Source organism: Sturnira hondurensis, unplaced genomic scaffold (genome assembly GCF_014824575.4).
Source record: "Sturnira hondurensis isolate 20B ecotype Veracruz unplaced genomic scaffold, ASM1482457v3 Scaffold0016273, whole genome shotgun sequence".
Taxonomy (NCBI): Eukaryota; Metazoa; Chordata; class Mammalia; order Chiroptera; family Phyllostomidae; genus Sturnira; species Sturnira hondurensis.
Window position 1 is genome coordinate 582,598 of NW_028088904.1, and position 25,276 is coordinate 607,873.

Genomic DNA, 25,276 nt, shown 5'->3' on the forward strand with positions numbered 1-25,276 from the left:
TTTCTGACTAGTTCCTTTTTATATTTCCTAGTTTCATTTTTATGTTTCCTATTTTTTTGTGGAAGTTAGTAAGTTCAGCTACTTTTCCCCTAAATTCATTGAGCATCCTTATAACCAGTATTTTGAACTCTGCATCTGGTTGATTGCTTGTCTTCTTTTTATTTAGTTGTTTTTTTTTTAATTTAATTCTTGTTCAAGTACAGTTTTCTGTCTTATATTCCCAGCCCTGCCCCACCCCAGTGCTCCCCACCTCCCTCCCATTTCCGCCCCCCACCTTAGTTATTGTCCATGTGTCCTTTATACTTGTTCACGTGAGTCCATCCCCTTTTCCCCTGTGATTCTCTCCCTTATTTAGTTGTTTTTATCAAGTTATGTCCAGTTCTTTAAGGGACATGTTTCTTTATGCCCTCATTTTGACAGCCTCCCTGTGTGTTTCTATGTATTAGGTAGAGCAACTATGTCTCCCAGTCCTTTTTTTTTAAAGATTTTATTTATTTATCTTTAGAGGGGAAGGGAAGGAGAGAGGGAGAGAAATATCAATGTATGGTTGCCTCTCATGCGTCCACCGCCGGGAACCAGGAACTGGCCTGCAACCCAGGCATGTGCCCTGACTGGGAATTGAACCACGATCATGTGGTTCGCAGGCCCGTGCTCAATCCACTGAGCTACACCAGCCAGGGCATCTCCCAGTCTTACAGAGTAGGTGTCATGTAGAGCCCAGTAACGCAGCCTCCCCTGTCAGCCAACCTGGGCATTTCAGGTGCACCCCTGCCCCAATGTGGCCCCAATGCACTGGTTTTGGTCCTTCATTCCTGTTTACAAGTCAATGGGAGTTATTTACTCCCAGGCCAGTGTGCTGGGGGCACTGACCACAACTACAGTGAAGGATCTACTGTTTAGGAGCTGACCCCACAAGGTAAAACTCATTTCAGTGGGGCTCTGGTGCCTGAGGAGCCCACTACTTGAAGGTGTCACTTATGGAGGTGGTTGTGTGGTGCGTTGGTATGGTCTGAAGCTAAACACAGGGTGTGTTGTCTCTGGGACTTCCCAGGAAATGCAGGCCAAAGGCGCCCAGTGTGAGCTACAAAGTGATCTGTAGATGGCTGCTACTTGTGCTGAGCTTAGAGGTGCCTGGGAGATGCCAAGCTGCGTACAGAGGCTGGCTGTCACTAGTGCCAGGCCCGGGGCTGCTTAGTAGGAGGTATGGGGCATGCTGAGGCCAGATGCTGCTTGTTTGGGATTTGTGACCCATTGAGAGATTTAGGAAAGTCTACAGCATGAGCCAATATAGGCCATTTGTAGAGAAAAGTAGCTGGAAATAGCTTGGGTGGGCCTACATGTCAGGTTGGGTGGGGTCTCAGGGAATCACCAGGGTGGGATAAATAGTGTGAGGGAGGTTGATGGAGACTCAGATATGGTGCCTATCTGCTGGCTCTGTGTGGGGAGGGCTCATCAAAGGAACAGTGGCCTCTGCCAGCACTTCTTTCTGGGATCAAGCTGCTCCTCCACGTCTCACCCTGAGGCCAGACAATTCAGATCCTTCATGCAGGTCCCTGGAGCCTTTCGAGCTAGAGCTCAGAGCAAGTCAGTCTAAGTCCCTGTGTGGGCCCTTTAAGAGGAATACTTGGGACTCCAGCAGCCTTTCATCTCAGCCATAATCCCTACTGGTTTTCACAGCCAGAAGTTATAGGGACTTTTATTCCTGGGAACCCTGGCCTGGGGTGCCTGGGGTGGGGCTGGGACCTCTTACTCCTCAGGGGAGGGTACCTTTGCAGCCAAGGTATCCCTCTTGGTTTTTAAAAATATTTTTAATTTATTTTTAGAGGGGAAAGGGAGGGAAAGAAATATCAGTGTGTGGTTGCCTCTCACATACCCCCTACTGGGGACGTGGCCTGCAACCCAGGCATGTGCCTTGATTGGGAATCGAACCAGCAATCCCTTGCTTCACAGAGCAGCACTCAATCCACTGAGCCACACGAGCCAGGGCTTTCCTCTTGATTTTTAACTACCACACATTGTATGGCAGCGGCATGTTCTGCTTCTCCACCCTTCCTACCAGTCTCGATGTGTTCTGTATAAACCTAGTTATAGGACTTCTGTTCAGCTAGATATCAGGTGGTTCTGAATGTTGGTGGTTCTGTAGGTCAGTTGTAATTTTGATGTGGTTGTGGGGGTAGGTGAGTACCCTACCTATGCTTCCATCTTGCCGGAAACTCAGGTTGGTTCCTCTATAGGAGTGTTGACAGTTTTAAACCATCCTCTCTCCAGAGGTCTTTCTCTTTCACTGAGAGTCTATGGTTTGAAAACAGGGCAGGCAGTTGAGACACCATTGAGATTCTCAAAGGGGCTGCAGAGCAAAACTAAGAGCCCAGGGCTGTTGAATCCTTGCCCTGCCCTTTTCTAGCTTGTACTTGATTCTTTACTTCCCTTGGGTTTTTAGAGGTATAAATGAGTTCACATATATACGTATAAAGCTTTTAAAATAGTGTCTGACACCTCGTAAGTGTTATGTGTCAAGGATCCCCAACCTCTGTGTCACGGGCTGGTACCAGTCTGGGCCACGCAGCAGGAGTTGTTGGGCTTGACTGTAATGTGCTTGAACCATTCCGAAACCATCCCCCACCCCAGTCTGTGAAAAATTGTCTTCCACGAACCAGTCCATGCTGCCAAAAAGGTTGGGGACCGCTACTCTGTGTGGTGGCTAGTGCTCTTGCTGCTGCTGCCACTGTTGAAACTAGGCACTTTCACCGGGATGGAGGCAGGGTCCTCCACACACAGGACTTACAGGGACACCTGCAGGAAGGCCAGAGCTCCCTCAGCACGTCTTTGTACCTGATGAGGTGCTTGACTTGTTCCCTGAAGTTCTNAGGGCTGTTGAATCCTTGCCCTGCCCTTTTCTAGCTTATACTTGATTCTTTACTCCCCTTGGGTTTTTAGAGGTATAAATGAGTTCACATATATATATATATATATATATATATATATATATATAAAGCTTTTAAAATAGTGTCTGATACCTTGTAAGTGTTATGTGTCAAGGATCTCCAACCTCTGGGTCACGGGCTGGTACCAGTCTGGTCCACGCAGCAGGAGTTGTTGGGCTTGACTGTAATGTGCTTGAACCATTCCGAAACCATCTCCCACCCCAGTCTGTGAAAAATTGTCTTCCACGAACCAGTCCATGCTGCCAAAAAGGTTGGGGACCGCTACTCTGTGTGGTGGCTAGTGCTCTTGCTGCTGCTGCCACTGTTGAAACTAGGCACTTTCACCGGGATGGAGGCAGGGTCCTCCACACACAGGACTTACAGGGACACCTGCAGGAAGGCCAGAGCTCCCTCAGCACGTCTTTGTACCTGATGAGGTGCTTGACTTGTTCCCTGAAGTTCTGCAGCATAAAACACTGAGAGGTGATGTGGGCCTTCCTGCATACGGCACTCAGTGCGGCTGTGGGGGACCTTAGCCATGACGCCAGGCAGCATCCGGTTTGGAGCGCTACGGGTTTCTGGTGATAGGCCTCACAAATGATCCAAAATGTTTATACAATAACTACATAAAATACATTACTGATAAATATTATTTGATAAAACAGTTGAAATTAGAAAATCTTCCCAGAGATAGGTTTTACCTATAGAATAATTAATATGAAGACATTCTTTCCAATAACATTCTGGATGCAACAAGAATCACCTGTCTGTTGAGAGCACTCCTGACTTGGCACCCCAGCTGAGCATCGGTGAGGGAGAAGCTGGTCTGTGGTCTGTGTGGGCCTTCAGCCATGGACAGGAGTGGTCCCGATGGGGTGAGGAAGGAGCCCAGGACACAGAGCTGCTCTCGTGGGTGAGCATCGTTGCTGCTCTGCTAGACGTGGCTGCCACCTTACCTCTCACCTCTAGCCGGGGCTCTATCGCCCTCCTGTACCTCAGAGCCCAAAGCCGAGGAGGGGCCAGTAAGAGTTTCTAGTCGTTCCTGCCGGCCCTCTGACAGGGCGCAGGTGACTGGGAGCCGGGAAGGTTTGCCTGCGTGCCTCTGTGTGGTGATGGTGAGCCTGACCTGTAGTGCATCAGAAGGGAGCTGACATAAATATTTGATGCAGTGTTCAGCAAAGAAATAATTTTGTGTATACAAAGGCATAATTGCCCTCTGAAAAGTTGTGTAGAAAATCTTTGAATTTACCTACCTTAGATTATAGCCCCAAAAAGGATTTTATTTAAAATGAAAACTGTAAGTTTTTCTGAAGATAAGAATTTGTTAATGAAAACTTCTTGAAGGCTTTACTGGGTGGTTTGACTTTAGCCTGTTAATTAGATGGGCTTTAGGAAGAGACTTTGCTGACAGCAACGTGGGACCCATAGGCCAGCGAGCTGGGGGACCAGGAAAGAGCTGATGGTGGGTCAGCCTGGCAGAGAATGTGGGTGTGTGTGGGTGTCCGGGCTGAGTGTGGAGTTAAGAAATGGTTAAGAATTGGCCAGTTGAGGAAGAATGCTATTACTCATTCTTCTGTTATATTATATTCTGTTATATTCTGTTCTGTTATATTCCTATGCTATTCTATTGTACTAATATGTTATTTTGATTTTTCCACCAAATCGCCTCATTCAGTATTGACCAGCATGAAGTAACCCTGCTTCTCTTTCAGACCCCTGCTCTTCCAGACGAGCGAACATGTGGCCAGCAGTCCTGCCCTGGGGGACCTCATTCCATTCAGCATCATTATTCAGTTTTTGTTCACAAGAGCGCCCGCTGAGCTGAAATCCCCCTTCCAGGTGAGGCCACGCCCCATGATGAGTCTTCCCTCTTCAGTCCATGAACCCTGGCCCCATTCACGGAGTTCATTCCTGGCCTTCCTTTTATCCCACGTAGTCAGGGGCCGCTGTCTTAGCAGGATCATTAAGGGCGGAAGATGCCCACTGCCCTGCAATGTAAGAATTACCTAATGAATTTAGAATAAGCCCTTTAAATAATAACGACACAAGTAGCTTATTTTTCAGACTGTAAGACGCACTCCCCTCTTCTTCCCCGTTTTGGGAGGAATCATGGTTGTTAATGCTGCTGAGTTCTGTTTACATTTACACTGGTGAAATATTATGTTATTTATGTTGTTAAATATTTTACCACATTTTTTGCTTCAAAAATTTCCCCCTATTTTCCTCTAAAACCTAGGTGCGTCTTACAGTCTAGAAAATGTAGTAGTTTGTGTTCATAAAGCTTTTTCAATAGAGGCCCCATTTCCTTTGCTGGGCCACCTTCCTTCTGGCAGTTGGAGGTAATTTCACCTTGGGAACCCTTACGAGCACTTTCTGACCCAGCACTTGCTGCCATTCACGGAAGAATGTGTCTGCCCTTGTCTAATTGTGTTTCATCCCTTCAGAGGGCAGAATGGTCCCACGCACGCTTCTCCCAGTGGCTGGATGACCATCCATCTGAAAAGGACAGGCTCCTCCTCATCAGGTAAAGCCATGTGTTCCAGGGGCACCTGTCAATTTTAGCAGCCCGGGGAGAGTGGGAGACGTAGGGGAAGAGGAAGGAACAGTGCCCGGGTGGGTGTGTGCATGTGATGGCGCCTCTGCGCCGCAGGCGCCTCACCGCAGGGGCACACGCGTGAAGGGGCCCGAGAGAGAACCACTGGGCACAACAGTGGCTGCTTCTCGCTTCCTTCACTTCCAAGTCTTCACATCCCTATTGTGCTATTCCATGCCTGATGCAGACCTAAGAATATGTGTTTCTGCTTTTGAGAACCAATCTCAGCTATGAAAAGACTCCTTGTCTTAGCTTCACATTTTCTGCTTTATTTTCATGTTGCAGTTATTGAATTGGTGGAGTACAGATGTGAGTAAACTTCTAAAAATACTCAAAAGTTTGATGCAGTTATTAGTAGAAAACAAGGCCAAGCCAGCAGCGATTTAGATACCATGTGCCCCACGGCAGCGCCTGCTAATGCTCACTGTGCACTAGGCCCTGGGGACACAAAGCAAACAGACACAGTCCAGCCTTTTTGGAGCTTCCAGGATATCCTAGTCATCTCTTCCTGTTCTGGCCTTTCTGGCCATTTTTTCCTGTCTTCTGTTCACTCCTTAAATGCCACTGTCTCCCGCCATTTGTTCCTGGCTCATTTTCCTTCATGTTCTCCCTGTGTTTTGGTCCCCAAGTGAACTCATCCAGACCCACACTTCTAGTGACTGCTTTTACCCCAGTGGCTCCTGGATCTGGGACCCACCTTGGTTGTCTAGGTCCTCGGGCCAGCAGACTCGCCCTCATATGTTGCCTCGAAAAGCCCCACAGAAACTTCAACCACAAAATGTCGAGATTAAATCATCTTTCCTCTCAGATCTGCTCACTCTTGTAGACTCCACGTCTTGGATAAGGTGTCACCATCACGTACCCAGCAAGCTAGAAACCTTGAAGTCATCATTCAGCTCCTCGTCACCCTCATCCTCCACATCCAGACAGTTGTGCCTCTTCAGTAGCTCTTGAAAGCATTTGCAGCTCTCCCGGAGGGTCTCCGTGATGTCGGTCTGGGGATCACAGCCCTGAATGAGACTTAGTTGAGCCCAAGTGCAGGTGATGAGTCAGGTTCCCAAGGCCAGTGTGGTGATGTGGTGTCAACCATGTGTGCACACTGGAGTCATTTACAGAGCTTTGAAAAATCTCGGCGTTCAGGCCACATTCTTGACTACCCGAGAATCTCGGGAGCTGGGACCTGGCCTCAGGCTCTCACAGCTGCCCAGGCAGTTCCCCCACAGCCAAGGCAGAGACCCGCTGCCCCGGTGTTAGGTGAAAGACCCCACCAAGGAGAGGCGCCCTGGGCACCGGCCCAGCTCAGGGAGAGGCGCAGAGCTCTCAGGCTTGGTGCAGAGCCTGCCTGAGCCCCTCACCCTCTGTGCTTCTCTGGGAATAAAAAGTAGATTCGCTTGGCCCCTGCTCTTCATCCTTGTGTATGTGTCCCTTTTCTTAGCGATGAGCATCTGACCCAGAAATGGGAAGGGACGCCAGGTGAGCCTCCCTGCAGTTCATGAGACAGGTCCGAATCAGCCTCAGAAAAGGCTGGGCCTGGGCTACCTCGGGGGTTTGCAGTGTCTTTGTGGCTTTTTGTTGAGTCCCAGACTCACTTGGCTGCAACCCACTTGGGGGTAATAGAAGAGTATTTAGAATTCAGTCAATCGAACAGGGTTCCTTTTTGTCTTCTTAACAAGTTGGAATGAGTTTGTCCTCAACAGCTGTCCTGCTGTGGACAATCACAGATCCGCCTTCTTTTGCTGCACTTGAAAAATGTCTCTTGGGCAATTTCATCAGCAGTGCTGTTGCTAAGCCTATAATTAGCAACTGAAAATCATACTAAGAAATAATGTCATGCTTTTTAAATAAAGTCTGTCCACCCCCCCACGTCTGATACCAGAATCTCCGTGCTCTGAGCAGCTAATGGAACCCTCCCCGGGGGTCCCACGGTGGCCCCTGCTGCAGCCCTGGCTGTGGGCAAGGCTTCATCCTGACTGTCCTCTCTCATCTATTACTGCAAACTGTTTTTCCCTGCATGCTAAAGCACTACTGGATGAATTTCCCCTGCAGATAGAGCCAGGGCGAGTGTTGCTCTTTAAATGTCAGTAAATCTGTTTTAGCTCTCCGGGCAAACCTTGTGTGCTGCATACTCATCTGTCCCTCCCAGCGCGGGGTGCTAGGCTGCAGGAAGGAGGGCGCACGGAGGGCACTGTGACTGCTGCTGTGAGTAGATGGCAGATAATGAACTCTCTTCTGCCTTCCTTCCTATTTCCTTTGGACACAGATGCTTCTCTGGAGCTTGCGTGGATACTTGTCAAGTTAATTTTAAAATTAGAGTACCCACTGGCTCATGGGGTCAAGTGGTATAAGCGGGGGACAGTTGTACCTACTCAGCGCCCACCAGGCAGGAGCTCCAGCCACGAGTGTGCCCGCACGTATGGAGGCTGCCCCCTGGGGGAAGGCCTGTGGGTCTGTACGTGTTGGCTGTGCTGTCAGTAAAGGGGAGGCTGGGGTTTTGATGAGAAGGTTTCTCCGGCTCTGCAGAAGTGGTGGGATTGGCCGCAAACCCATTTACTCTCGGCATTTGTTGTTATGGAGCAGCAGCTCTTCTCCTTGCTGTTCCAGCATCTAAGTAGAGCACCTACCTCTGTGATGTCAAGAATGTTTACAGGCTTAATTTACCTTTTGGTAAGTTTTATCTGTGCAGTCACCATATAGTTAGTTCTTGGTGCCAGATGCGTCCTTGGACCCCTTGCCCTCCTGCCCTGGTCCAAGGCCCACAAGCTAGGAACCATTCCCCGGTGCCTGTGCTTTGGACTCCTGTGGATGGAGGGTGATTCTTTGGTCTTTCCCCCTGGGGTCCCTGTGGCACCACTCGGGAACCTGGCACCTGAGATGAGTCCGAAAGGGAGGATAGAGCCCGGGGAAGCCAGAGGTTTACCTGCCTGTGAAGGCATGTGGTAGATCTTGAAGTCATTTATGCATTTCAGTACTAAATACACTGATACTTAATGCCTGACAAAACCAAGTCTGTGTTCCAGAAAAGCCTCCCCTTGGCTAGGTGTATCACATTGAGGAGTGTTGCCATGTTACAAGCTATTCCTTTACTAATCATTTGCACAATTTCTGTACTTTTTTAAAATAAGGGTAACTAATAATCCTTTTGGTTACAAACCAGAGTTGGGACTGATTCTTACATAATGCTTAGCCTGACTTCCAAGAAAGCTTTGTTTTACTCAAGCAAATAAAGTAATTTAATAATTGCTTGAAAACCTTGCTCTGATTTTATGTAGGAGGGCAGCTTTAATCTGTTTTTCTTTTTGTAGTTCTGATTGTGATTTTGATGAATACCAAAAACACTAGCCAAACTCATTTCTGAACTTTCTTCTACGTATTGTGTAGTTCCTACGCTTTATCCTTTTGAATCCAAATGAAACTGCAGAGTTGATTTTTGTATTGTATTAGATAAAAGGGGTCTAATCCATTTACAGCAGAGCGATTAGTTTGAGAATCTCAGTGCACTTGTTCCTGAGACTGATACACACACACACACACACACACACACACCCACCCACCCACCCACCCACCCACCCCCGTCTCAGACAGTCAGGGCCCTTGGGGATTTTTCTACTCTGTGTACATCTCCAGGGGCTACCTGGGGAAGTGGGGTGATTGCCCAGGATACCATAGCAACTTGAAAAGTTACTGAAAGAAGGAAGTTTCTTTTTTCATGAAGAAAGAGCCTCACTAAGGCTCAGCTCTGACATGAACTAAGGCCTCTCACAAGACTTTGTTCCCTGACAGCACTGAGTTCCATTTGGGCTTTGCTTTTTTTGAGGACCGAACAATCATGTTTCTCCTTTTTTTTAAAATTTAATTTAATTTAATTTAATTTAATTTTTTAAAATATATTTTATTGATTATACCATTACAGTTGTTCTATTCCCCCCCTTCATTCCCCTCCACCCGCACACTCCCTCCCCCACCCTTCTCCCCCCCTTAGTTTATAACCACGTGTCTCAAGTTCTTTAGGTTCTATATTTCCCCCACTATTCTCGCCCTCCCCCCTATCTATTTTCTACCTACCATCTATGCTATTTTCTGTGCCTTCTCCCCCCTTCTCCTCCTCCCACCCCCCTGTTTCTAACCCTCCATGTGTTCTTCATTTCTATGGTTCCACTCCTGATCTAGCTGTCCTCTTGGTTTGCTTTTGTTTTAGGTGTGGTTGTTAATAACTGTGTGTTTGCTGTCCTTTCACTGTTCATATTTTTCGTCATCTCTTTCTTATATAAGTCCCTTTAGCATTTCATATAATAAGGGCTTGGTGATGATGAACTCCTTGAACTTGACCTTATCTGAGAAGCACTTTATCTGTCCTTCCATTCTAAATGAAAGTTTTGCTGGATAAAGCAATCTTGGCTGTAGGTCTTTGGATTTCATGACTTGGAATACTTCTTTCCAGCCCCTTCTTGCCTGTAAGGTCTCTTTTGAGAAATCCGCTGACAGTCTGATGGGTACTCCTTTGTAGGTGACTGTCCCCTTATCCCTTGCTGCTTCTAGGATTCTCTCCTTCATTTTAGTCTTGGCTAATGTAATTATGATGTGCCTTGGTGTGTTCCTTCTTGGGTCCAACTTCTTTGGGACTCTCTGAGCTTCCTGGATTTCCTGGAAGTCTATTTCCTTTGCCAGACTGGGGAAGTTCTCCTTTATTATTTGTTCAAATAAGTGTTCCACTCGTGGCTGTTTCTTTCCCCCTTCTGGTACCCCTATAATCCGGATGTTGGAACGTTTAAAGATGTCCTGGAGGTTCCTAAGCCTCTCCTCATTTTTTTGAATTCTCATTTCTTCATTCCTTTCTGGTGGGATGTTTCGTTCTTCCTTCTGGTCCATTCCATTGATTTGAGTCCCAGTTTCCTTTCCATCGCTATTGGTTTCCTGGACATCTCCCTTCATTTCAATTAGTTTAGCCTTCATATGTTCCTCCAATTTGTGACTGTATTCTACCAATTCTGTGAGCATCCTGATAAATAGTGTTTTAAATTGGGCTTCTGAGAGCCTGGCAATCTGTTGGTCGCTTAGAGTTATTGGCTCTGGGACTTTGAGTTCTTCTTGAGCCATCCTTTGGGCTGTTCGTGCCTGTTCCGTAGCAGGATCGGAGCCCTAAGGTGTTCACTAGCGCAGGGCAACTCAGTCGCTGGGTTGTGACGTCGTATGTGGCGGCGGGGTCAAAGAGGGACAATGGCTTCCCTCCGGCGCCCGCCTCCGAGACCCCCACCAGCACCGCAGCCACCACCGTCACCAGGGCCATGCGCCCCGCTCCTCGGCACGCGGGTGTGCCACCGCTGTCAGCCCTCCACCACTGGGTTTGCCCCCTGGGGCCTGTGTGGTCCATCTCACTGCGCGCGAATGTGCGACCTTGGTCAGTCTGTTCCGCACCCCGACTAGGTCCGGGCTGCCTGCGCTCCTAGGTCTGTCCTGCCCGACCCAGCTCCGCTGCTAGCTCCACCTCTTACCATCCTTGTTGAACGGTTTGTAGCTGTCGGACTTCCATATAATTCGGTTTTCTGGCCTCTGGGTGTGTGTTAATTCTCCAAAACTTTTGTTGTATCCAAACTTGGTTGTGGGAGAAGGCACAGTGTTTCCACCTATGTCTCCATCTTGGCAGAAGTCATCATGTTTCTCCTTTACTTTCTTCTGCATTTTTGCTTTACTTTTCATTATAATCCTGTATTTCCATTCATTTTTTAGTCACTTATCATGCACTTGTCAAGCACTAGGTCCTAGGGTTACATAGTGAGCAAAACAGCTGTAACCCTCAATGTTAAGTTACAGCTTAAAAGGGATACTGACCAACAAACAGGTAATTCTAAAGTGGTAGAAGTGTACACCTCCTGCTCAAAGCAAATTGGCTCAAATGTAGCCCAGATCGTGCAGGAGGTGGTGGATCAGAGCCTGGAATACCAGCTGGGCTGCTTAAATAAAGGCGGCCAGTCCTCTGCATCATGTGAGCAGACCCTGAACAGAGAATGGAGCCAGTCTTCAGGGATCCCCAAATGCTGGGATCCTGCTAAGCTAGGGCTGTTGATGCAGAAGGTGCATCAGCAACGTGGCATCAGTTCTTCTGTGCTGCCTGGAGTTAGGAAAGACTTTCTCAAAAAGAGGGCATTTGAGCTGGATCTTAGGCAGTAAATAGCTCTGCAAGGAAGAAAGCAAGAAAGGGAGGACATTCCAAGGATGAGAGGAAGATGAGAAAGGCCTAGAGTCCAAATACGGAGGTATTCAGAGCGGGCCCTTCTGTGGCACAGACAGGCGTCTTTATGCAGTCCTGTTTGTATGCACACCGTTCATCTCCCCCTGGGTGGGCACTGGGATGGGACCTAGAGTCGCCAACAGGGCAAAGCTGCTCTGCATGTGTTGGTGACACAAACGATGGAAACTAGTTAGGTGAGGGGCCTTTTAGGGCACGGCACTGTCTAGAACCTAGCAGTAGCACACACAGAGTTGGGGCAGGGCAGGGGGCAGTGAGTTCACACCGTCCTCAAGGGAACAGGGCATGGCCAGCAATGGACTGCAGGGGGCAGCACTCACACAGGGCTGACTGGCACTGAGATGACCATCTACAATGCTACAGCAACAGGCACAATGGCAGGACAGAAACTAAACCAAAGGAGAGAGAAGGGACTGGATGTGACAATACACGAGACAAAATAACACTTGATAATTAAGTGTAGCATCGATGGGGAGCTTTTGGGGGATGATGGTGCCTTTGTGGAAATAGGGTAAGGTGGGCAGAACTCTACCCCAGGGGTGGTTTTCTCCCTCCTACGTCCCTTTCCCTTTGTTTTTTGATAGACTTCATTTTTTTAGAGCAAATTTAGGTTCACAGCAAATCTGAGATGGAAGAGGTTTCCCATACACCTCTCTCCCCCACATGCACAGCCTCCCCCATTATTGGCATCCTCCCCCCGGAGTGGTCTGCTTGTAACAATCCGTGAACTGACACTGACACATCACTACCGCCCAAAGCCTGCTGTTTACATTAGGGCTCACTCTTGGTGCTGTACCTTTTTGGGTGCGTTTCCACTGCCCTACGTTTCTGAAAGGTAAGTTTGAGGGATCTGGAAGAAAGCAGGTAAAAATACTCAGAATGCAGGTAGAAAACAGCCATCAGGAGGGAGATCCGAGCTGGAAATAAAGGAGTGAGACTGTGAAAGCAAACAGCGTGGGCAGAGAGGCCCTGCAGGGTGAGTGATGAGCTGGACAGGCCCCAGGCGGGTACATTCCCCACAGTTACATGATAATGAGCGAACCTGATCAAGGATTAACATTTTCAGTGTTTGGGAGCAAATCAGCTAGTTAAGAATTACGTTATTAGGTGGGAATTGAGGCTGAGTATGTGAGCTAATGGTATTAACTTACATCTTTAGAGAAATGTTCTAATCTCAGGGTTGTGCAATTTTAAAAAACTATTAATATTAAAAATTTGGTAAGTCCCAGGTAAAATAATACCTGGGACTTAAATAGACCAATAATCACAACTTTTAACTACTGTTTTAGTTCCACTGAAATGTGATCTCACACTTAAACAGATCATCTGGTTCAAGGATTGAGAACTTTCCATGAGGGGCCAGATACCAAGTATTTTATGTTTTGCAGGCCACATGGCCCCTGCCTGGCTGTCCCACCCTGCCACTGTAAAGCCACCACCACCAATACACAAACATGCATAGAGCTAGATTTGGCCCTGATCTAATCCATGAGAACATTATACTCATAAATAACTGGCTCATATCACATACCTGTGACTAAATTGACTGCCTTATTATCCCACCACTTGCCAGAAGTTTGAGCCCAAGACTAACTCTCCATGTGGGTTTATGATCTATCAAACGACAGAGCACCTACTGGGGTCCCGGTGTGCACCTGAGGGCCCCAGCCCCCACGTTCCCGAGCATGCCTTCCCGCAGAGTAAGCTCGGAGTGGGAACAAGCTGCATGTAACTTTTCCGAGGTCTGACAGAGAAACGGGGAAGACTGAGCACTATCTTCAGAGGCCAGAGAGCCCGACTGTATAATTAGACCACCAAGTACAATGCAGACTGGAAAAGGTGGTTTTGTACCTTACCCATAGCAACACTCCCACTGTTAAGGCTGTTTGGTCATTTAGCTTATGGAACTGGGCAGAGCAGTTCCAGATATGGGCTTGCTGCTTTTTTATATATGGACACCCTCTAAGCTATTTCATTTTGTGTAATTTTTGACAAAACTTTTGTTTTTATTTTCAGGGGAGCCCTGGAAGCTTATGTTCAATCAGTAAGAAGTAGAGAAGGCAAAGAATTTGCTCCAGTTTATCCCATAATGGTTCAACTGCTTCAAAAAGCTATGTCTGCTCTTCAGTAATAATGTGAAGTATTCATCTCCATTTTATGCTAACCCATTCAAGGTTGGCAGTTTAAATAATACAGACACTAAGACAGCCACTAGTCATTATCTTAAGAATGTAATCAACATTTCTTTACTTCCTACTGCTCTTTATCTGTTGATCTCTTTAGCCTTTCTTACTTAAGTAGCAGAAAATGACAAAAATCATCACCACCTTCAAACTTCAGGGACCTGATTTTCTACAAAGACCTTCAACTGGTATCTCTCCTTTTAAGCTTTTCTACAAGGCTAGCTAAAATTTCTTTCCCACCGCCTAACCAAGTCTACCACAGATACGCATACTGAGTCCCCCACTGCTTTTTAAGGTATCTGGTCAGGTTATACAGTTAAGTACCCTGCTTCTCCCAGTTTGCTTCCCCACCAGATATATAGCCCAAGTCATTCCCACATTTGGCGGCACATCAGAATCAGTGGTGGAACATTTAAGAAAAAAACACCACCTTGGTATTAATCTGTACTGCATAGTAAGACATCTGGAGTAGGAGCCAGGCATTAGTATTTTTTGTAAAACATTCCCAAGTGTTTCCAGTTTGCAACAAAGTTTGGGAACCACTGGCATGTCCCAGGATCGGAGAGCTAACTGGCTGTTTCAATCTGTCACGGTATCTGCAATAAAGAAAGGCTGTCTTTACACTGTGTGTCTCATTTTATTAAAAGCAGACTTTCAGGTCTATTGCAAAGTCAAAAATAAAAACAATTTTACTCTACAGGTTCTAATATATAATAATCGGTTTTATTTTTCTGTTGCCCTTGTCCTATTAACACTTTTTAATTTGATGCTTAAAACCATACCACACCTGCAACTTATTTTCCATCTCTTGAACTTGTTATTCTGGTGTCTCATACGTGACGTTCAGTCAAAATCAATCAGCAGAGATCAGAGATAAACAATTTTTTTCATTTTATTTGAAATAATATACAAGAATATAGTGTGCAAAATTTAGGGGCAACATCATGAAGTGTAAGGAACTGAAATCAATTTTACAGCTGTGATTCCTAACCAGAAACACCACTTGGTAAGTAACATGAAAAGCCATGATTGTAGCTCAGAGCAAAGCAGCTGTATTGCCAATGTATTTGCTCTAATTTCAGACAGTTGGAGGAAAAGTAAAGTGCAAGTGTTGCACTGCAATAAGTGCAAAGTCTGCCCCCACCATAAAGATATGATGACAAAATAAGATATTTAAGATATGTGGCTGAGGAGATACATGACACAAAATTGAAAATACAATGGTATCGACTGTTAATAGCACCATTACAGTGACTATACCCCAATGCTATTAACTTATTGGTGGCCCGGGCTAGGTCCCCACTGGAAATAATGGAGGGGTGCTGCCACCTGGTGCACAAACTCAGCATGCTCGGATAATGACAGCAGGTGGCTCTTCTGCTGAGACTGACACCAGCCACCTGCCACATGTTCTGGTAGCCTCTTGGCACTGGCCAGACTAGAGCTCCTGTGTTTGGCACAGCTGCTCACGTGGCTGCTCAAAGAAAGGCCAACTCCCAGCTTCTGTTTCGTTCCATTATGTATACAATACAGATTAATAAGCAGTAAGGAGCCAATGTATAAACAGCAGTTACATATTTTTAAATTCCCCTTTTGTACAATTTAAAATAAAACATGTATACACTTCTCCTCTCTACTGTACTTTTTAGCACCACAGGATATCAATTTTCAAGCCTATATTACCTGATAGACATATGTGAAGTTTGGAAGGAAAATAAGGCAATTTGGTTTATAATGTTGATAGTTTTAGCTTACTTAATTAATGTTCTAATGGAGAAAGCAAATCCTCACTCTTATTATTAAATCATTTCAAGACTCAATGCTTTCAGTATCTTATGGTCACAGGAATTCTGGACAAACAGTGAGACTATGATCATCTTAAGCCTTCCCATCGGCAGTCTAGGCTTATACAAATGCAGACGATGTGAGCATCCCAGTTTAATGTTGTTGTGAGCCCTGTAGAAATAAAATTAATACTCAGTTCATGTTTACAAATCAACAGACAATAGTAACTCTACAAATGAAAGTCAAGATGGGTAATGTTTGTGACATTATTTTTTTAAAAATCACTTTCTCAAAGGTGAGAATTTTAAAAATGTCGCTAATATCTTATGGCTCAAGCATTCAAGGCATTTTTGAAGATGAAGAGAGAAATGAACTTAGGAGGTACAGAAAAAGGGATGCAGGCAGAGTCCTCCGTGGAATCCTAAGGTAATCAAGAACTTTGAAAATCTAGTTCAGCCACTCTTTTATACTGGAATCTGACCACTATTGCTATAAAAGAAATTGTTGAAAAATGTAAACAGCTGTGAAGTGCAAGTTACCCTAAGGAATCAGGCACAGGCACACTGGCCAGTTCTCCTGCTGCAAACTGACATTTGCCCTTCATTTTTAGGTATTTCAAATTGAGCTCATTCTGTTCTGTCATGCAACATTTTCTTGCCGTTAATCTAAAAATAGCTAAAAGACATCAGTCTAATAATGGCAAAGTTCAAAGAATCAAGTCTATTAAGGCAGCATGATGGTACAAACTCTTCACCAGTCTTCCTGGGCCTTTCTATTTCTTCTTTCCTGGATTTTTTTTTTAAATATTTTATTTATTTATCTTTAGAGGGGAAGGGAGGGAGAGAATGAGAGAAATATCAATGTATGGTTGCCTCTCGTGAGTCCCCTGCTGGGAACTGGCCTGCAACCCAGGCATGTGCCCTGGGCTGGGAATCGAACTGCGATCGTGTGGTTCGCAGGCCCGTGCTCAATCCACTGAGCTACGCCAGCCAGGGCTCCTGGAGTTTTTTAAATCTAGAAACAACACATATGTCAGCAGTCCTCATGAAGGTTGGGTAATGTACCCCTGTACCTACAATTCCTCTATCACCCCTCACCAATTAAGGGGAAAAAGGCTGTTGAGACATACCACCCCCAAATTAGAAAAAAATCCTGTGATATTAAATTAATTAACACCCAATTTTCAATCCCCCCAAAATACTACATTCCAAATTTATTTTTACACCTCAGCGTTTCCAACATTCACATGCATGTCTGACATTTCTACCTTCCATGCTAAAAGACTAAACGACACTGAGTAATGAAAAGGAAGGAAGACTGCCTAATATGATATAAAACACTATTAGGTTTTGAAGTACAAAAAGGCTGAGAACAGTATCAACACAGCCTTTTAAAGGTTATAACAACTGCTGCAATATCCCAGTACAATTTCAGAAGAGTGAAGATAATGTTAAGCAACTCTTGTTGAAACATACCGAATTGGTTCTTTTCCTTTTCCAACAGTCAGGATTTAAACGTTTTTGTTCTTCAGCCAAAGCCTTTGCTTCTAATGTATACATCCTTCTCTCTTCATTCTTCATTTTCTTCCACCTGTCACCAAGGATCACACTTATGGCTCTGCAAAAATAAACATTCACACACTGCTGAGGGCAAGAAGTTTTCATAAAACTCATGTCAAGTACTTCAGGAAGAAATATAGAAGAAAAAGACAAAAATCTCCAGCATAGAGGAGAGAACAAGCAAGACTACAGTAGTCATTTCCAGTAAAATCTCAGTCATATGGTTCATTTATCATAAACTTGGCAGTTAAAGCCTCCTGGAGTAATGCCAACATTTCCAATTGTCAAAGGACATCTAAAACAGTTAAAAAATGGCTGTTCTACAAAGTTCAGTTTAAAGAAAGAAGTTAACTTTCAAAGAAATGTTTTAAATTACCACTGGATCTAACCTGGTACACTGGTTTTTAAAAGATGTTTAAGATATCAAGGCAGACAATATTCAGTATCAAGCAGCATAAAGTATTCATCTTGTATTAAAAGCTACTCTCACTTCATTTGTGCCCATAACCTGTCAAGTAATTCTTTTTTCACTCATGCAGCCATAGTAAAAATGTGGCAGTAAATATGCAAACCCTATGATTTACGTAAGACAAGACCACTTAAACCTTAAGCAATATTTGCATTTATCACTTGAGAAAATTGCATAAACTCAAAGGGAAAGAAATCACACTACATAAGACTCTATGATAGAAATCTGAAGTTAGTTTCTGTTTATGTGTGTTAATCTGTTCCTAAAACTACTTAAAATAGTCTCATTCAGGACACGTATACCTAACCATTTTTTTTTCTATGAAGAGGTTAAAACCATTAATTCCATGACACCCATACAGAACTAAAGGTCCTGGAATAATTCCATGAGGTGTGTACAAGAGGGGACCCCCCCCCTAGAAAAAAAAACAACAAAAATGAAACGCTCTTTTGGAGGGAAGGCCAGAAGATAATTCTAGGTGACTTCCCTGCTAGGTAGAGTGTATGAGGAACTCATCCTTCATCCATATCAGTGCATCTATCAGCTGGTGTTATGTGAGGCTGCATTCAGCTTCAGAGAATTTTTTTTTTGAAGACTCAACACATTTGCTCACTTCATGATGGGTGATTTATGAGTGCACCTGCCCACACCATGCTGAGTGTTCTCACTCAGTTTTGACCAAAAACAGCATGACTCCCATGCCCCACTCTCCCCATTCACATGATATCACCCCCTGCCCCAAACAATTTTCTTTGGTTTCCCTGGATGAAGAAAAGTCCTCAAAGGGAAACGCTTGTCGATGTGGAAAAGGTGACACAAAAATGGCAAAAGCACTAAAAGACATTAAAATCGACGAGTTCAAAAATTGTTTTGAGCAGTGGAAAAGACGTTTCCAATAGGTGTACTGCATCACATGGAGAGTGCTTTGAAGGTGACTGAATTTTAAACACGTAAGTATAACTTTTTATAAGTAACTTTCATTTTGGGGGGATGTACCCCCCTCATACAAGGAAGCTAGAGATACCCATCTGAGCTTTGTTTCAGGATTTCCTTGTTGTTTGCTTGTAAGCTTTATAGAACAGTAACTACAGAAGCTCTACTAAAAAAACAAATGTGTAGTAAATATTTTAATGCAGTAAATGGACACAATCAAGTACTGTAACTACTGCATCTTCCTTTATTAAAATAAAAACCAGTGTTTGTTCGTCTCTAGGCTAAAGATACCACATAATGGTCAACACTTTCACCAGTTAAACCAGGAAGAAACACTCAGCTGTGTGTGAATTCCTAAATCAGGGACGCACTCAGTAAAAGTAGCTTCTCTTTTTCAAATGTTAACTACTTAAAACTTAAGTTCATGAGAACAGATGGGTTGTTACCAGAAGTGGGGGGTGGGGGGGACCTGGGTACAAAATAGGTGAAGATGGTCATAAAGTACTAACTTCCAGCTACAAAATAAGTAAGTACTGGGGACGTAACATTAACACAGGGTGACTTAGTGCTGTACTGCTTATTTGAATATTGCTAAGAAAGTAGATCTCAAAAGTTCTCATCACAAGAAAAAAACTGGTAATGGATGTTAACTTACTGTGGTGATCATTTTGCAATATACAAATATGAATCATTTATATACCTCAAACCAATATAATGCTCTATCAATTGTATTTTAGAAATGTGTGTGTGTATATGTAAAAATAGATATATGAAGTTCGCAAAACATTAAATCCTGATTATTTCATGTGGATAATCATTTGACTTCTCATGCTATCAAGGGTAAAGGGTATGGTTTTAATTGTCAGGGAACTAGGATGACTGGAAGAAGGTAATTTTCATACCTGGAAAACTTGGTTGGTTTGAGAGGAAGTGAGCATTAGAGAACGCGGAGGTAAGGGTACGGCAGACAGAACAGAAGGACTGGAGTGAAGTAGGGCACCTCTAGGTTTAGTTGACAGATCTGGCAGTTATCGCAAACTGCCAATGCCTGCACATTCCACACTATACACAATTGTTACATAATGAGATCTAATGCAAGAAAAGAGCTAGACTTTTCCATAACGCTTTTCAATTAAGATGGAACTGACAGTTGTTAGAACTATGTCCTTTAACAGGTGAATGACATTTAATACTACCACTTTAGAAGGCGGGTCCTTACCACTTAGATAACCTACTTACTTAAGTATTATTAAATAATACTAACACTAAAATTGTAACACTAAAAATGCCACTTACACTCTTTACTTCACTGTCAACCTAAGAAAACAAAGACTTCAAGAATAAGAACTACTGTAGAATAAGTACCTGTATCAGTTCCTGGGAATTGCACTGAAGTGTTAAATACTTAGAATCATCATTATTTTTACCTGTTATCTTTCCCTGGATACATCTGAGTATATTCAACTCTGTATTTTTTGGCAAAAAGCATGAAGGCATTCATTGGTCTTTTGCACTTGTTAGGAGAGGTGGCACTCACAGTCCCTGAGCTGTGGTTTTTGACAGCTTTAGCATACAAAGAACTGGAAGAGAGCTGTGAGGATCCGGGTGAGCCACAGTTTTTATTGAATCCAGATCTTACGAAGTCTTGACCTCCAGGTCCTCCACACGACAGAGATGCACGACGCTGACGAGCCATACTACTCAGCACATAGACTGCAGAAGAATCCATAGGTGTGAAATCATAGCTAAAAAAAAATAAAAATGTGTAATATGGTTTTAATTCAATTTAAGTATCCGATTTATAAAAACAGGATTTAAAAAAATAATATCTACCTACATATTTCAGTGTTTTTTCAAGGCATTTTTGCCTGTATACTGTTAGCATTACAAGTGATTTTACATTAACACTAACAACTTCACCACTGACAGTTACTTATAAAATGAAAGCTTCTGTATGCACTAATTTTTTTTAAATCTGGGAAAAGTTAAAAAAAAAAACAAAACTTTAAGCACCACCTCCCTGCCTCCAAAGAACTGTTATACCACATACTTTAATCATAGCTAGTCTCTCCTCCAGATCCTGCACATCCTTTTATTCTTATTTTAGGTTCACTTTGTAACAAATTTTATAATGTGATTTCTGGACCTGTAAAAGCCTAAAACTAGGAAATTATTATGAAACAGTGGTAGGCATATACCTGGCCTAAAGACTACTAGAGATGATAAAATGTTTGGTAAGGACAATCAAAAGCCGTTAAATACAGCTAAAAGGACTTTCAAAATGCACAATAATCTGGGTTATTTGTTTAGATACAGTCAGACTTCAGTCTCCCCGAACAGCCATCCATATGTTATAACTTAGCCTAATAACAATATCATCTCTTATCCTCTCAACAAGCTTGCTTGAAGGGTATCATTTTCCTCTCTTCTACATGAAGAAACAGGCTAAGAGAGTATTACTTGCCGAAGGCCACACAGCTACTACATCCAAACCCAGATCTGCTGGTCCACCTGCAGAGCCCCAGGTTTCCACATCAATACTACGGTGCTCCTTACTGCCACTGGCTAACCTCAAGGAGAAAAAATCATCATCATATTAATTGAAAGTATTACTGAAAACTAGAGCGAATGTCACTCACAGCCTACATTTGCCAAAGGTATACCTGTGTTTATTTTCTTTTGTTCCAACTGTGTTAACTCCTTCTGCTTATACTGTTTTGTTACCAGAAAACATTTTATACATTTCCTACTCTAAACCCAGCTCCTTCACTCCCTGAAAAACTAACTCTGGTAATGCATCAAAACAGGTTGGTATTAGCTGAAGGAGTAGTATCGGCGTAAAGGTAACGCATGAGACTGTGAGTTATTCTAAAGACAGATGGAAGGAACCAAAGGAATGAAGGCCTTGCCATTAACTGCGCAGCAAAAAATGACTTCGACCAAAACTCAACCACACTGTGTTTTTAAGGCTGCCACACGAAATAAATGTACTTACAGTGTGACTCCAAAATCATCTAATGAATGCACAGCAATCAGTACTGTGTCAGAGAAACAACTCTTCCTATCTTAAGCACATTCCAAATATAATTCAGAAAAACAGCAGATTTTAAGCATTATATATGAATCTGGCACAATCACTAGTGAAAACAAGTATTTAATTACCACTTGAAATACCAAAAGACTTCTAATTAGGGTAAGAATACACGGATGACCCTGAAGACATTCTGCTAAGTGGGTAAGTCAGATGAAGAAAGACAAGTACTGTATGATCTCATTAATATGAGGAATTTTAAAGAGAAACATAAAAATGGAAATGATGAATGGGAATGTGGGTGAAAGGGGGAGGACAGATGTTGTTTGAGGGTGCAAACTCACGACAAATGACACATAAGCCCCACAGATTTAATGCACAATACAGTTAACACAGACAATACTGTATTGTAATGGAACTTGCTCAGAGAGTAGAACACAATTATCCAACCACTAGAAAGAAATGATTATGTAACATGATAGAGGTGTGAATTATTTGATTGCTACAATGGCAATCACTAAAGTATATAAAAAGATGAAATCAACAGCTTGCATTATCTTAAATTTATACAAATGCCGTATGTCAAATACATTAGATTTCTTTTTAAATACTGTAAGCTAATTAATCACTGATTATGTGAAAACACTACCATCTAGTGGCACAAATAACCATCATTTATTTCTAGTATGGACACAATTTAAAGAAGTTTGAGGTATTCAATCACGGAATTCAGGATTGATTTCCTCATTCTCTATGATTCCTGAAATGTGACTTTTTTTACACTTCTGCTTCTTATATATGCCATTCACTAAGCTTGGAATGTCCTTTCTGACCGTCATTAATTATTACTCTTGGAAAAAAAACCAACACCTCCACAATAGTGTAGTGTCTATTAACTATGTCATATTTATTAACTCATTTAATCGTCCCTTCAATACTGTCCTCATTTCACAGATTTTTACAAAGAACCATAGCGAGGTAATTAACTTACCCAGCTTCCAAAGAAAATTACCACAGAGCCAGGATCTGAACCCCCGCAGTCCAGCTCCACAGCTCACATTCCTACTAGGCTATACTGTCTCAATCAGCACCCACTACACCATGCATTTACCAATCCATTTCTTTCTCCACGGTATAAGCAGAGAGGCAGGCCCATGCTTTAAATGATTTTAAATCCCCAATACCCAGCACATACTATGCTCTCAAATGTTTGATGAGTGACTGAGAAAGTAAAATAAAAATAATTTTGCAAAACCTATTAATGCAAAAATTTAACTGGATTCCTTGGGCATATTGAACCATCTTGCCTCAGTTTACATTATTTCTAAAATAAAGATAATACATGCTATGAAATGCTGCATTACTAAAAGAATATATAAAAAAATGCTTACAGCCCTGGCTGGTGGAGCTCAGTGGATTGAGCATCAGCTGCAAACCAAAGGGTTGCCAGTTCGATTCCCAGTCAGGGCACATGCCTTGGTTGCAGGCCAGGTCCCCAGTGGGGAACACATGAGAGGTGACAACACATGGATGTTTCTCTCCCTCCCTTCACTTCTAAAAATAAATAAAATCTTAAAGAAAAACAAAAACAAATGCTACAGGAGAAACTGGCACAGAGTAGGGACTTAATCGTGGTATCTATTATTGTATACTAAACCTACAATCCTTTTAAGTTACTGCCTTGAATCCTACTTCTAATACTAGCTGGCTGTTTTGGGCATGTTCCTTTTACCTCTCCCAGCTTTAGTTCTCTCTCTCTGTAAAATGAGGACATTATTTACCAAGAGGGTAATGCAGATTAAGTAAATTAACATATGTACAGTGTCTGGCCATAATAGGCACTCATTATGCTTATTAAATTGTATTACTTGAATAGAAATGTCAACTTCACAAAGTCAGAAATGACTGTTTTATAAACCTGCCTGATGCCTAGAAGATTGACCTCAATTCTCAATGTATTGAAAGAGCTTCTTCAAACCATGCTCTCATTTAGAAACTTCTTTCTACAGAAGAGTTACAATTTTGTTTAAGAGGTCATCAATTTATTGCTGACTTCTGGTCCTTACCAAGCTAGTACCTACTCAAATGTCTTCCCTGTACAGTGTAACTGAAGGGCTGGCCCGAGGTCTACAGGTGGGACCTGGGAATTGATTCTGGGGTTCCTGGTTCCCTCTCTGATTAAGTGTTTCTTCTTCCTTTCTTGTCTTCCTTGTACCAGGACGCATCTTCCTTAAGACCCTACCCACTCCCAACCCCCACTGCAAGTCATAATCCAATCCGCAAGGAAAATTCAGTAAACTTTATACCATGTCTCGCCATGTATAATGTGCACTTTTGCCCAAATTTTTGAGGAAAAAGTAAGGATGTGCATTATAGATGGGTATAATGATTACATGCCATAGGTATATAATGGTGTAACAATCCCCTGTACAACGCACACAAAAACATGGGTGTGCATTATACTTTGGGAGCGTATTATACACAGCAATACAGCACCTCTCTGGGGTGGCAGGAAGAGGCAGAAAACTGTACTTGAACAATGAAAAAAAATACAGCACCTCTTAACTTTTTGTGGTTTCTCTGGGGTGAAACTGCCTATTTCCACTTCTTAATGGAGAGGGGGAAAGAGGGATGCTGCTGTCATTCTACCATAAAGTAAGACCAAGGGATGAGAATTTGCCATCTTGGAAAAACAGGAATTAGGTAACCAAATGTTCCTGTTTTGCTTTAAAAACTGAAGTTTTGCACTATGCAATACTTTATATATAAATAGTATATGAATAAATATGAATGAACCCAAGGCCAATTAAGAAATATTTTTTCTACTATCACTGAAGTTCCACACTTGTCACCCTCCAGAGATAGGTTTATCATTCCTTCGTCAATAATTTTATTGTAGAAATAATGCATTATTCATTTATATAAACATTGTAACTATTAGTCATGTCACTATGCCAATTTATTAGCATGTAATATATAGTATTTTGTTTTGCAGAAAGAGTTAACCTAGCAGGCTTTATTGCTATTCTTTCACAGGTTTACTTACAGGGTTGACCCTCAAGCAACTTGGCTTTTGGAACGGTTCCTACCATCCCCACAACTGAGAAGAGTGGCTCACTTTGCCTCAACTGTGTGTACAAACAATACGGTTGACCCTAACCCCTGCTTTCCTTTAGAAAGCTTAAAATTTTGATAGGTGCCAGCCTGAGGCAGCCTAGGTTACCAGCTCCCAAAAAAACCCAGCTGAGTGTCTAACAAGTTTCCCTGGCAGGTAACACTTCATACATGTCACAACTCACTGCTGAGAGAAATGAGCATGTGCTGTGTGACTCCATCAGGAGAGGACTCCTGGAAGCCTGGCTTCTCCCAAGACCTCAACCCATTCCTTTCCTTTTCCCGATTTTGCTTTGTACCCTTTCACTGTAAGGATCAGATTGGACTGTAGGACTATATGCTGAACCCTGTAGTCTTAGTGAATCATCCTACCTGGGGTGATCCTGAAGACCTCCAGCGTAACTGCCTATGAGTTATATATAGTATACAAATAGTATAATA

General features: G+C 43.2%; 2 protein-coding genes across 3 annotated transcripts in view; one reads left to right on the forward strand and one right to left on the reverse strand.

Moving 5' to 3' along the window:
- COG5 (component of oligomeric golgi complex 5) overlaps window positions 1-14,567 on the forward strand; it is a 385,812-nt gene extending 371,245 nt beyond the window's left edge. The window contains exons 20-22 of the mRNA XM_037065860.1: window positions 4,637-4,763; window positions 5,369-5,448; window positions 13,778-14,567. Coding sequence (XP_036921755.1) covers window positions 4,637-4,763; window positions 5,369-5,448; window positions 13,778-13,892 — 322 coding nt within the window. The 3' untranslated portion in view covers window positions 13,893-14,567. The remainder of the gene's footprint in view (window positions 1-4,636; window positions 4,764-5,368; window positions 5,449-13,777) is intronic.
- A 251-nt stretch (window positions 14,568-14,818) lies between these two features.
- The window catches only part of HBP1 (HMG-box transcription factor 1), a 32,839-nt gene continuing 22,381 nt past the window's right edge, over window positions 14,819-25,276 (reverse strand). For both annotated transcript variants that reach the window (XM_037065861.1, XM_037065862.1), the window contains exons 9-11: window positions 20,118-20,435; window positions 17,205-17,346; window positions 14,819-15,900 (exon numbers count right to left, since the gene is read on the reverse strand). In XM_037065861.1, coding sequence (XP_036921756.1) covers window positions 15,883-15,900; window positions 17,205-17,346; window positions 20,118-20,435 — 478 coding nt within the window. In that variant the 3' untranslated portion in view covers window positions 14,819-15,882. The remainder of the gene's footprint in view (window positions 15,901-17,204; window positions 17,347-20,117; window positions 20,436-25,276) is intronic.